A 13,891-nucleotide genomic window follows, 5' to 3' on the forward strand; every position below is an offset into this window, starting at 1 on the left:
AGTGGCTTATGTTTCTCACTGTAAAAAAATTGTAATAGCATGACAGATGGTTATGAGTAATTGTATTTTTTACTTTTTTTGTACTTGTAGGCATTCAGGCAACATATTATGGTCATGATGTGGGCACCCAAACAACTGAGATGTTTCCTGATGTGCAGCTGTCTTCAACACCAGTAAGGGGCTCAGTCTTCAGGCCCAGTAAGAGACCTCGTCTGGTGTTAGATGAGGAAGAAGAATCAGAATTAAATGTCGAACCCACCGATTCCACATATAACCCAGATTCTGTTGTTACTGAAGAATCAGAATTGGCGTAAGATATAAATACATATTTACACACTTTTTTACCAATACATTTGTGTTTAAAAAAATATATAAAACATGAAAGCAACTTCCTAATATTTATTTTTTATATTGCCTTAGGATAGATCCACAGCCCGACCACAGCGATAACAAATACATTGTTTTTGAAAGCTGTCTTCGAGAGCTGTTTGTGTCCTGTCCAATTTGTAAGACAAAGTGTGTTGTCCAGAGCAGACGAAGGGGGACTTTTGTTGCATTCACCCAGCTTTGTGAAAACTGTAACTACTACAGACAGTGGCAGAGCCAGCCCATTGTAGGGAGTACCCCACTTGGAAACCTGCTATTGTCTGCTGCAAAGTATTTTACCGGTGGATCTTTTAAACAACTAGAAAAGGTATTACAATTACAATAAAATTCACAAAAAACTACTGTGTTGTTTCAGTATGTATGTACTGTATGATTTCTATGATTTCTATGTTAATAGATTTTCAAGGCCATGAAGCTCCAGATGATGCATTTCGTAACTTTTAGGATTCATGCCAGGAATTTCATTGAGCCTACCATAATACACAAGTGGAACCAAGATCAACTGAATCTTATAAGACAGCTGCAAGAGGGAGGAAATGTTGCTGTGGCTGGAGATATGCGTGCTGACACGCCAGGTACGTTTACAGTATATTAAAAAAATCACGCCGTTTATTTTATAGTCTTTAAGTTTTCCTAAAATATTATGATACTGATGTTCTCCGTAATGTTCTATATATGATTATGATGTTTACAATAGGACACTCAGCAAAATTTGGCAGCTACACCATTATGCACATGGAAACCAACAAAATTCTGGATCTTCAACTAGTTCAGGTTAGTAATTAAGCATTTAAAAAAAAGTTACATTTTCTTTTATCTGTTATTGTTTATACTCTACTCTGTTTATACATTTGAAATGTTGTGTACCCAACAACAGAGCAACGAGGTTGGTGGAAGTTATCATATGGAAAAGGAGGGATTGAAGCGTTGTCTTGATAAGCTCGAGTCTAATGGTTTAGCTGTTGACTACATCGTCACTGATCGCCATCCGCAGATTCAGAAGTACCTGAGGGACCACAATATCACTCAGTTCTATGACGTGTGGCACTTTGAGAAAGGTAATTATTTATCTTTGTATTTTTAATTGATTCTTATTCAGTTAATTGTTCAACCTAACATGTACATTTTTATTTTTGTGGTAATTTGATTATCTTGAAATAATGATTGTACAACCAAGCTTTTACTTTGTACAGGTTTATCTAAGAAACTTTACAAACTTTCAAAAATGAAGGACTGTGAGGTGCTGAAAAAATGGTTGCACAGCATCAAAAACCATGTTTACTGGAGTGCGATTTCCTCTGAGTCTGGGCCAGAAAAGGTGGCGAAGTGGAATTCACTGCAGAACCACATCCAAAATGTACATGTTCATGAGAACCACCTCTTCCCTAAGTGTGAACACCCAGACAAAGTTTCCAGGGATCCAAAAAAATGGATCCAACCAGGTATGACTGTATAGAGAGACAAATGACAATAAAATGACAGTAAACTAGTAAAATTCTGAGATTTTCTTCATATTTTATCTGTTTGGTTACAGGATCAATAGCGCTCCATAAAGTGGAAAAGCTATTATACAACAAGAGAGTTCTCAAGGATATAGAAAAGCTCAGCCACAACTTTCAGACGTCATCACTGGAGGCTTTCCACAGTCTGATTTTGCGTTTTGCCCCAAAGAACGTGATTTTCCCTTTCATAGGAATGTTGTGCAGGTAATAATCTTTGACATATTCAGTAATATTTATAAGCATTGTTTCTAACAATTGTTATGGAAATGTTTTTTTTTATTCATTATTTTATTAATATTAATGATCTTTCCCTATAATAAATAATGTTATTTCCTAATAAGTAAGAAAAAGGTTAAATAGGTTAGGAGCCTTGCCTGTGGCCCTACAGTATGTTATCTATGTTATGAGTAGCAAAGATATAAAGAGCTATAAAGCCTCCCATCTTGGCGAACACTCACATTCTCTTGACTGACTGTGCGACTGTGAGCCTTTCTTGCAAGAAAGAAACCATTATAATCATTGATTGAACATTTGTCTCTTATTCTGAATTGTTTGTTTATTTGTCACAACACAGTCTACTAATCTTTTCATATTTTATGGATTGTGCACTGATTACAGGCTGTATCTTGCAGCAATGCACTATAATGAAAATGCTAACCGTGAGCAGGCAACAACAACTGAAGGACAGGCTGTGTATAAGATCGTTTTTCCAAAGTCCAAAAAAGGGGAATGCACAGCAAAGCCAGTGAAAATAGAACCAACATACAGTAAGTTTGTTTTATTAACAATAATATAAAAAAAAAACTATAATAAAATTAATATAAGCTTACAAAAAATATTTATAAATATTACACAAATGTTAATTATAAAACAAAGGTAGATTATTTATCAGTAATTATGTAAAACCATAGAGTGACTCAGTATTCTGTTTTTTACAGACTATGTGGATGACCTTATGAGCCTTCTGTTACATAAAGTCTTTGTGGACCCCAAGCCATATGCAGAAGAGCTGCATGCAATCCCCATTCCACCTCCTCTGTCATCACAGTATGAAAAACCTTCCAAAGAAGAGGTGATTGCCCAGCGTGTGTCACGATTCAGTCGAGGGGTGGCCGGAACCCAACATACTGTCCCGCTGGATCAGGAAACTGTAGACGGATCCGGTTAACAACACATGAGGGGATGACAACCCTCACACTACGTCCTAGGTAGCCCCAGCACCAGCTGACAAAGCTGCGATAGGCCAGATAACGGAAACGCCTATGGCAGGAATAGAAAACCTCAATATTGTGTATAAAACCAGTGGTATATTGGAAACATGTATATGTGATGTGAAAATATGTTTGATAAAAATGTATATTTTGATTAGTTTTTGTCTTTGAATAACATGTCTTGTGTAAATATATATATTTTGTATCTATTGTCTTTTATGTTCTTTTACACAACATAATTTCATAAAATTTAATAAATACTTACTCCTCTTCATTTCTGCGTCTCACTGGTCCATAGTCGGCTCTGTAAATATTATTGATATTTTGCAAAGTATACGGATTTAAGCAGTTTGGTTCAAAACCTGGATGCTCAACCATACATTTAGGAGGGTCTGGAACCTCCATCATTCGCTTTACAACCTAAACAGTAATGTAAGACAATGAGAACATACTGTACAATTAACCTATGTTCATCTTTTAAATATGAAAAAAGAATTATACAGAACTATTAACACGTTATGCATAATTTTGGTACTAGCTTATTACACTACCTTCTGTATTTCTTTGCAGCAGATGTTTTCCTCTTCAATTGGCATTTTTGCACCGTTATTACATGTACACCTAATAAAATATATTTTTTTTTTTAATAAAAAAGGTTCTTGAATACACTTTTGTTAATAGACAAACACTTATTATTGTTATAAATTAAACCTCAACTATTATAATTAGTACAATTAAATTACAGCGTATCTAAAAAAGTATTAGATATCAACAACAAAAAAACATACCATTCTGAAACGTCATTTAAACGCCGTTCTTGAACTGGTTCTGCTCGTTCATCTTCATTAAAATTTTCTGGGTCCGATTCGGACTCAAATTGGTATGGTTTTATTGACGCCATTGTTTCTAATACCACCAAAGCACAGACAACTGGTAAAGGTAAGGGGCGTGACGTTACCGAAAAACGTGCTCTAGGCGGTTAGCGAATCACAACACACTGGGCCAGCTAACCAATCTGAGCCCATTGCTATTTTTGTGGGACTGGCTTCATAGAACCCGGAAACCATCAGACCGTTTTACAAGGAGGGACAGAGCAGTGTAGAGTAAAGGTAAAATATATGAAAAATAATGCGATTTTTTAAAAAACAAAGCATGAACACATGTTACAGTGCACCCCACAAACACAATCAAGCCTTCGAAAAACCGCGTTTTACCACCCCTTTAATTATTGCCACTATGTTGATTACAGTGTGTTTTGGCAGTGTTTTGTCTCTCTAATCTCTCTACACCATCCAAAAGCTTAATGAAGATCACCTGGTTCTGGTTGTCATTAATCACCTGGTTGCTCTGATTGGCTGCTGTAAGGAAGGCTTGTGGATAAAAGCTGAAGACTCCATCTGAAGTGTGCCCTTCTTGGCCTTTGCTGCCTCTGGAGACTTTTCACTTGCCCTAGACCATAGCATGTGTGCTAGTTGTCTGTTTACATTGTTGTTGGTGTATACAGTTTGAGACTTTGGAGAGTTGTGGTTTATTTCTTACAAGTAAGCTCCCAAGGTTAGACCTTAAGGTGAAAGTTTAATTAATTTTGGAGCCGTAGGGAGGAGGACGCCATTTCTTTTATTGTCCATGTTTTCACATGTTTTTGGCTAGAAAGGGAGTAAGGTAAGACTTTTGTTGTTTATTTTGGATTTTGTTTTGAGAGATTAGAAAGTACTCCTTTTTGTAAGTTAGATCTGTTATGTTTGTTATTTTGGCCTGGTCCCCTCCTGAACTTTATTTTGCTCCATGCTAAACATCTTTCTTTGAGTTTGTTAAATAAACCAAAATTCTAGACCGTGACAAGTCTGTGTGGTTTTCTGTGGCATGCTGGGACAGGAGAGAAGGTCTCCAGGTGGTCGGTAGAAAAGTTGTCTTCTACCTTGTTTAAAAATTTCCTTGTTTCTGCCATCCCTGACCCTAGACCAGGGAGGCACGTAACATAACATTAGCACAGAATCAGTTCAGAGTCATTCCCCCAAAGAATCAGTTCGGTTCAGATGCTCTGTGTCAGTCTGCTTCACGCTGAATCACACATGCGCAGTATCATCCGCTCCTCGGTTCTCGAATCGGACGCGTCTGACAGAAACTGTTCTTGACTCGAGAACAAGTCAATCTTTTGTTCGTTATCTGGCTCGGCTTGGTGTTCATCTTCAGTTCTCTCTTCACAGCAGTTCAGTCAGTGTACTGTTTGAGTAAATGAATTACTCCGGGATATTGGTTTGTTTGAACTCCGAGGGAGTGTCAGCCACATTAAAAAAGTTAACAGCTTAAGTCATTTGTGGATTAATGCGTATTGGAGACGCAATCCGTTTAAAAAGATTCAGTTCAATTTGGTGAACTGGTTCAAAAAGATCTGGTTACATCGACTGATTCGTTCGCGAACCAGATATCACAAACCGCTTTGATTTGAACTCTCTCACAACAGACACAGAAGAGAAGACCATGAATAAATTCGTAGTTTTTGCTATTTTTGGACCAAAATGTATTTTCAATGCTTCAAAAAATTCTAACTGACCCTCTGATGTCACATGGACTACTTTGATGATGTTTTTCTTACCTTTCTGGACATGGACAGTATACCGTTTCAGTGGAGGGACTGAGAGCTCTCGGACTAAATCTAAAATATCTTAAACTGTGTTCTGAAGATAAACGGAGGTCTCACGGGTTTGGAACGACATGAGGGTGAGTTATTAATGACATAATTTAGATTTTTGGGTGAACTATCCCTTCAAGATATTTCTGGAATTGGAATTCATCCTTGTCAAATTTGTCACTTGAAGATATCTGTAATTTAAATATGGATATATCAATCAGATTTTTGACTAGGAAGATCTTTCTTCATTTAGCGTTGTGACTGGGCAGAATTTCAATCTAAAATTAGTATTCTTAATAGTCAAAATTATTTTATAGATATCTGAAACATACATGCAAATACACATTTGCAAAAACCCACCTAAAAGGCATAGTTTATCCAAAAATGACATCTGATTTAGGGGAATAATCCTTTCTTCGGTGACTCTTTGAACAGTTTGACACAATGTTTACACACAGAATTTTACAGATGAATCAAATGTTACCAAGAAACGCATAACATAATGGATTATGACGTTAACGTTTTTTTTTCTGTCACAGGAAGATGTTGGTTAATGGTGCATGAGCTGTAACCAGCAGTACACTGCACTCAGTTCTGCAGTTTAACTTGCTGCAATGCTACTTTCAACCATTTCATCAACTAAAAATTAAAACGGCACATTTGAGACAGTAATTTATTTTAATAGTGAGGTAAATGCTCAAACAGCACATTTGAGTAACTATAATAGTGTTGAGTGATTTGAGCCTCCCCAATCTTTTAGACCGTTTATTTTTTTTATCTTACCTCAAAACCATATCCTGTAAGTGCCTGACTGGTTAAATACTTCACGCAATTTATGACAATAACTTCTACATTCAGTCTGATTAATAATCTCACATACAAAACTTTCAATACAATTGCAGTTTTATTTGATTTTATAGAATGTTTAATAGTCTGATAGAGGCATTTACTGTTGAGGTTGTTAGCACACAGGGAGCTCTATGAAGTGGGTCTTACAGTTACTCGGCCCAAAAGCATAAATCTCATGCATGTCACTAGTTTTTAATACTTATACAAAGTGAATGAGGATCACACAAGTGCTTTTTCAAAATATTATAAACCAATAAACTCACATCAGTTGAAGTAGGTCTCCATAAAACTATATACTTTTGTTATTGTTTGTAAACTTTGCTGTAGTACCATTCACAGCCTGTAAGCAGCAAAAAAACACAAGAATGGTTTCCATAAAGGGAGGGGGTGGTGGGGACCATAGTGGCGGTACATGCAAAGTCGACAACACAAACTACAGCTACTCTTTTGAAACATGTCGTGTGTAAACAGTTACTTTATCTCCTGGATTTTAGGACTGCTTATTTTTGATGTTCAGTTTATACATGGTAAGATAAGTTTTGTTGTTCGTTAGTTAAAGTTTTTAGTAATTGGTCATCTGATCTGGATTCTGAGCAATGACTCAACAGTTTAAGCTTTGAATTGTTCAGTGTAATTAGATAGATAGATAGATAGAAAGCACGAATGAAATTAGACAAGATGGTGGTGGTGGTATAAGATGTTGTGGTTTTTACAGGTTTGAATGTATGTCGGGGAGATCAAATCAGCAATGTCAGTTTACCTACTGAGCTTCAGTCTGAAGTCCTGCTGCCCTGCTTCTTTGAATCAGACTTCTTGAATTCAAACCAGACAAATGAATCTTGTGTGGTGTGGACTCACCTCAATTCAACAAAAAGAGAAATTGTGGAGATCAGTCTGGATGGTGACACTAAATTCTGGAATAACCGACGTGGACGGATTAAGGCATTCCCAAAATTACTAGAGTCTGAACTGCTGTACTTCTCCATCCAGATCCGTAATGTGCAGCAGTCTGATTTAGGTGTCTACCACTGCTCTCTGTTCAGAGAGAACTGTCTCCTGGCCTATAAGAGGATTGAACTTCACAACGGTAAATTAAGCTTGCATTCTTGCCAACCCAAAGAGACACTTCCACTCTCGATTTGATTTCTATTTTATCTACTTGTTTTCTTTTATTTATTCGAAAACAACGTGACCTTCTAACACATTCTCTATTCGATTTCTATTTTTTTTCAATTTATTAAAAACATTGACCCTCTAACACTTGCACTCTCTATTCTGTTTCTGTTCTATCAACTTGTTTTCTTTTTATAAAAAAAATTACCCTCTAAAACTAACCTTCTCTATACTTTTTCTATTATTTTTCTATCTACTGATTTTCTTATCTACTATAATAAATAATTATAATAACTTGACTCTCTAACACTAGCTCTCTCTATTGTATTCTATTTTCAGAGGTGGACAAAGTACACAACTCCATTACTTGATACAGATAATGCTGCTCAAATTTTACAAACCCGATTCCAAAACAAATTGTAAATAAAAACAGAATACAATGATGTGGAAGTTTCAAATATCAATATTTTATTCAGAATACAACATAGATGACATCTAATGTTTAAAGGTGCCATCTGTCATATCTGGCAAAAAAATCAAGTCATACTCCACATTCCATACCAGATGGGGGCAGTATGCCTCAATAAAGTGAATTGGTCTACTCTAGAGTAACAAACGAGAAACGGCATAGTCTCTATGCTCCGCCCCTACCTTCACAACAACCCTAGAGCATAGCTGAAGCCTATAAGAGGACGTTTTGCCTCCAGAGGAACGTTGGGTGATGTCAAGTGATTTTGAAACATGACATCTTCAAGCTACTCCCCTTCACCTTTACCAGTGAATATGTTCATATTCGTTTTGTTCATATTACATTGAGTTGTATATACACATTATTTGAATTAAATTAATTTGACAGACAGCTGTCAACATCATTGGTCAACATCAGACAGCTGATGTTGACCAAGCCAGCGCCAACCAACGTAACCAGAGCTGCCAACTCTCAAGCATTCACCGTGAGACACACGCAATTTACTCTTTTCACACGCTTTCATGCAACACATCAATTTTCTCACGTACAGAAAAACCACGAAGCAAAGAGGACACGGAGACCAACAGACTTGAAAGAGCAGGTTACTTATGATATAAAAAAATGGGTAAGTTATAGCTAGCTAATTATCAAACGCAGCTACGGTTAGCCATCGCTAACATTAGCACGTTTATAGAACAGCCTTCGATACATTTCTATGTTATAACTTCCCGAAAAAAAATACACAAACATATAAAACAAACTTCTAGCGAAATACTAACAGCATCTAACTTACCAATCCAAAAGAAATGTTGCAAGTTCGGTGTCGAACCTCATTTCTTTCAGGTCCATCAGTTGTCTCCAGCGATTGAAAGCAGTGCCGATGTTTACTCTGGTTCGGCTCCTTTTCTTATCGGATTTGATTTGTGATTCCGAGCGCGGTTGTTTCCCTGTAGCGGGTGGTGGTCTCTTGCCAAGGGCTTAAGTTAAGTCATCCTTCCGCTCTCTTCCCTGAACTGAAATGAAGTAGTGGGCTGTACTTTCCACATGATTGACATCAGGTATAAGTACGCCCACAAGCCGTGCGAGTTATTCGTGTATTGCAGGTTGGCTAGTGGTTATGTTGCCCGCATACCGCCTCCCATGGCCGAAACTGGTATTACGACACCTGTCGGGCCGGGGCTAGTAATGCTACTGCTAATTAAGGTTGATATCTCTGCAGCACTATAACTTGACATTTTTCTAATGACATCATCGCCCTTATTTCTTCTCTTACTTTTGATGCGTGTAGGTCATTTTTGGGATATTTTTACCTCAATTTTTGCACATGGCACCTTTAACAAAAAAGCAAAACTGCAAAACATCGCTCTCATGGCACTTTGAAGTCATACACAGAATGGTCTTTGCAATGCTGTTTCAAGTCAAACACCTACTGTGTTTTGTTAGGAGATGCACAACAGTTGTTCTGTGGCTTTAGGTAATATTTTAGTCTGATCAAAATCAGACAATATGGTGTCTAATATATATCACAACATTAACTTCTTATTATTGAATTGTTGTAGATAAATATTACATTTGCAACTGGTCAGTGTTAAAAAAAAATGCTGTGAAATCACTTCACGTAACACTACAAGAGTGATTACTTAAGGACTTTGATAGAAATGTAGTGGAGTGAAAAGTACGATATTTGTCTTTCAAATGTAAGAAGTTAAAGTCATAAGTTTCCCCCCAAAAATTATACTCAGTACAGATACTCAAAAAGTGTACTTAAGTAATCAAGTAAATGTACTTCATTACTGTCCACCTCTGTATATTATTATTTTTCTTTAATATAATATATAAATATTATAAACTGCATTAGACTATCCAGGACTTGTCACAGCACTTACATTTTATTGCTCTTTTGTTGGTTTCATTGCTTCTATTTTCCTTATCAAGTCACTTTGGTTAATAGGTCTGCTTAATAATTGAATGCAACGTGAATGTAAATAAGAATATTGCATGATGAAAGTCTTGATGTGCATCTAGTGCTTGAAATGTGCCTTCAAATCTGACTGTCATTGTCTAACATGAATGAACATTCTTCAGAACCAGCTGTTACTCCAGAGGATTCTCTGACTTGGCTGATCCCAACTGGAGCAGCAGGAGGAGCAGCACTGCTAGTAGTGCTACTTGTGCTTCTTGTTGTTGCATGCAAATTCTTCAAACGTAAGTACCATTGTAGAATTATAATTTTATGTTTCATGCAATCAGCTCTCCATTAAAACTTAATTATCTTTTACACTATAGTGATGTTAATAATTTTTTAATATACATGCATAATTATTGACACACATAAATGTTACCGATATAAAGATTTATGGCATGACGTATTATTAACTTTCTATGCTGCTTTCAACAAACAAGCACATAAATGCTCTGTTTCTGAATCATTTAACTATGGAGTTACAGGTCAAGAAAATAACATCATGGAGCCTGTCTATGGTAGGTTTTCAGCTCATTATAACTGTTTTTGTTTGAAAGCTCTACAATTTGACTTACTTGTACACTAAACTTTGTAGTCAAATATATTTCTATAAAATTACTCCAGAGAACACCTCCCAAACAAAGTACACCAACAGAGAAAAGTTCACTAATGAAAACCGTAAGTATGATCTTACATTTGTGACTATAGATGAAATCATATCAGCATTGCGCGTTGTCACATGTCCTCCTTGTGTAATTTCACTATGGAAAATATGAAGATGTTTGTTGATTAACTAACTTTGATGAAAACATATTAGTTTGTACTTATATAAAGGGGAAATTGTATCATCTATCAAACAGATATGATATTTAGTGATTTAGCCATTTATTTAACAGTCAGAAGAAGGGGTAGTTAAAATAGAAGATAAAAGAAGTTTTATTAATGCTTTGTCTTTCTTTTTAATTTTTTTTCTGTAGGAATGACAATCAGCAATCCAATCTATAATTAAAATTCACATGTACAGTAATGTGGAACATCAAGAGAACTGAAAATGATTCTGATGGATCAGACTTTTTGTCCGTGTTTTACATATACAAATATAAAATTCAATGCCAATTCGGAACATACACAGTTCAGGTGATTATTTCTGGAGGAGGGGTTGATGTTACTGCTCCTGGAGAAATAATAAATGTCTCTGTTTGGGATCACTTTAGTATCTTCATCTGTGATGCCACTAGAGGGCAGTGAGACCTTTTTTGAAATTCCACCAATCACATCCCAAAGACAGAACCTCCATGGCTCAAGGACTCTTTAATCATCTCCATCAGAACTTTGGTCCTTTACCTTATATTTACTTACATGATTTAACATTGTCATATAAAAAATCTAATCATTTATTGTTAACAAAGAGCAGATTTACTGAGTGAATTCCACCTCATTCTTTTCTCATTAGCAATTGTTTTAATGGCACAGAAACTACTGGACGAGAACTGAACCGAGCTTGAAGCTGACATCACTGAACAACAATGAACTGAAAAATTTATTGTTCACTATTGACTTCTTTTTAGAGCAGCTTTACAGCTGAAGTGATTTATTTTGTTTGCATTATTGAAACATTATTTTCCTGTTTAAAATTGTGAAGTTGTATTGACACAATCTGTATTGTATAAAGCGCTATATAAACAAAGGTGACTTGACTGAAAACGATTTGTCCCTAAAGATAGTAAATGGTTAAAGTGAAATAGCTGAGTATGAAGTAAATTATATTAACAGTATCTTATTTCTTTCAGTCTAGTAAAAAACTGAAAATCTTGAAGTTTAATAAAATAAAATAAAAAGCCACCTTAATACAAATTAGATCGTAAAGTTCATACAAACACACACCTGAGCAAAATAACTGTCTTCTGGACTCTGGCCAAGAAGGTAGAGCTAGCAGGAAATGACGGCAGAAGACACTTGTCCAACAGCCTCTTTAACCTACACAAAGCAGATTGAATTGTTTCAAGGCTTACATCATACGTTCCTGACGTTTGTCTAAAAACAATTGATCCATTATTTTTTTCTGTGTTGAACTGTGGGCATTTTTACTCTGCGTGTTTCATCTTTAAATGGTAAGGTTTATTTTTGGTTGTTTATATGATTTTAATCAGTCCCTTTGAGTTAACTCTAACTCTCATCTTGCAAGCAAGCAGAATTTAACAGTGTGTTGTGATTTCCGTTAACAGTCATTTTGAGGATTAAATAATTAAATATTAAATTCTAAAAGTCTGAGCAGCATATAAAGATCGCTTATAAAAATTGTATAACAGCAGGAAGCTCAGCAAACATCACCACACTGCAACATTTGATCGACCTGTGGAGTGCAGGCGGAAACTTGTGAATATCATATGTTGACTGTTGTGGTTTCTCAGGTCTGAGCAAAGAGATGCTCTCTTGATTCTTTGAAATTGCTCTTTCCAGACCAGAGGGCACAGCAGAGATGTCACGTCAGCGCAGCTGTGTCTAATTTTAGACAACAGTCTAAAAGGTGAAGTAAAGGTTTAGAATAACAGAAGAAGACCTTCTATAAACGGCTCTATCCTTCTCTATAATGCGTGGTAGTGGCATATTGGCCTGTACCACTGTGAACTGTTGAAGACTTTAACTACAGCATTAACCATCAGGACACTGGAATACAATCGTGAGTAAACCAAAAAAAAAAAAAGTAAATTTTTGAAGACATATACTGTAGTTTTGTATATTTTATTGTGTCCTGACACTTTAATACAATATAATTATAAAATTACATTAAAATTAGACATACTGTCTGTTTTTCCTTTTACACGTTATAATTGTTCTGGCTGAAAGGCAGAAGAATTTGTACAAGGTGAATCAGAAAGCTCATAGGACACAGTGATGTATTTCTGGCTCTTCGTAGCAGGAGGAGCAACTATTATTATTTTTCTTCTTGTGCTCACGGTGTGTTGTATTGTTCTTAAACAAAATAGTAAGTATATATAATCAATTAGGAATAAATTATAAATATGCAAGATTTTCATACTCAATAAAGTAACTTAATCTCTTTTGTTTTTTTTTTTCTCAGAAAGATTAGATCAACCATATTATGCAAACAGCCAGCAGGGTAAGCACTTTATTAATATTCACAGCAATCGCACAGCTGTGGTGCATGTGACCATTTTCAAGAACGCACGGTCTCACGAATTCATTCTGTTTCAAGTTTGAAAAGATCCTGTTTTAAACATTTTCTTTCTTTCATTGTGATGACAGTTCAAGATGCCAACAAAGATCAAACCATCTATGGTAGATTGAATTACTATTCCTTTTTTTTACAGCTCATAATACTTATATTTGATGTACAGACCAAATTAATGTATAAAAATGCTATAAGTAAAACATTGTAAGACATTGACAAACATAAGACACTGTAGTTATTCCCTTTCTGCTACAGAGAATGATCATGAGTTCAGAAAAAATGTCTCCAAAGGAAAAAGTGAGTGTATAATTAAAAAATATACATAAGTAATAAAACCTGAATTACTTTAATATTTATTATTATTATCATTATTATTATATCACTTTTTATTTATTTGTTTTCAGGACAGTGTTCTTCAGTTTACATCAATAGGCCTGAAAATAAGGTTGCAATTTATATGAACAGTGCCACACAAGCTGACGAGACGTATGCAAACTGCACTGACAATGATTATGAAAATGTGGAGTAGTCTGCTAAGAAGACATGACTGAAGATATTCATTCCTCATTCTC

General features: G+C 35.6%; 2 protein-coding genes across 2 annotated transcripts; both read left to right on the forward strand.

Moving 5' to 3' along the window:
- The first annotated feature begins 778 nt into the window (after window positions 1–778).
- Window positions 779–2,805, forward strand: LOC132140500 (uncharacterized). Its single transcript, XM_059549277.1, has 8 exons — window positions 779–962; window positions 1,085–1,161; window positions 1,265–1,445; window positions 1,581–1,829; window positions 1,922–2,093; window positions 2,508–2,565; window positions 2,623–2,656; window positions 2,801–2,805. The coding sequence occupies exons 1-8, from the start codon at window positions 797–799 to the stop codon at window positions 2,803–2,805; spliced, it is 942 nt and encodes a 313-aa protein (XP_059405260.1). The 5' UTR covers window positions 779–796.
- Window positions 2,806–6,973: 4,168 nt separating this feature from the next.
- On the forward strand, window positions 6,974–11,166 carry LOC132140376 (uncharacterized). The gene is made up of 6 exons (XM_059549167.1): window positions 6,974–7,108; window positions 7,297–7,668; window positions 10,249–10,368; window positions 10,612–10,644; window positions 10,751–10,804; window positions 11,104–11,166. The coding sequence occupies exons 1-6, from the start codon at window positions 7,036–7,038 to the stop codon at window positions 11,133–11,135; spliced, it is 684 nt and encodes a 227-aa protein (XP_059405150.1). The 5' UTR covers window positions 6,974–7,035; the 3' UTR covers window positions 11,136–11,166.
- The last annotated feature ends 2,725 nt before the right edge of the window (window positions 11,167–13,891 follow it).

Source organism: Carassius carassius, chromosome 5 (assembly GCF_963082965.1).
Source record: "Carassius carassius chromosome 5, fCarCar2.1, whole genome shotgun sequence".
NCBI lineage: Eukaryota > Metazoa > Chordata > Actinopteri > Cypriniformes > Cyprinidae > Carassius > Carassius carassius.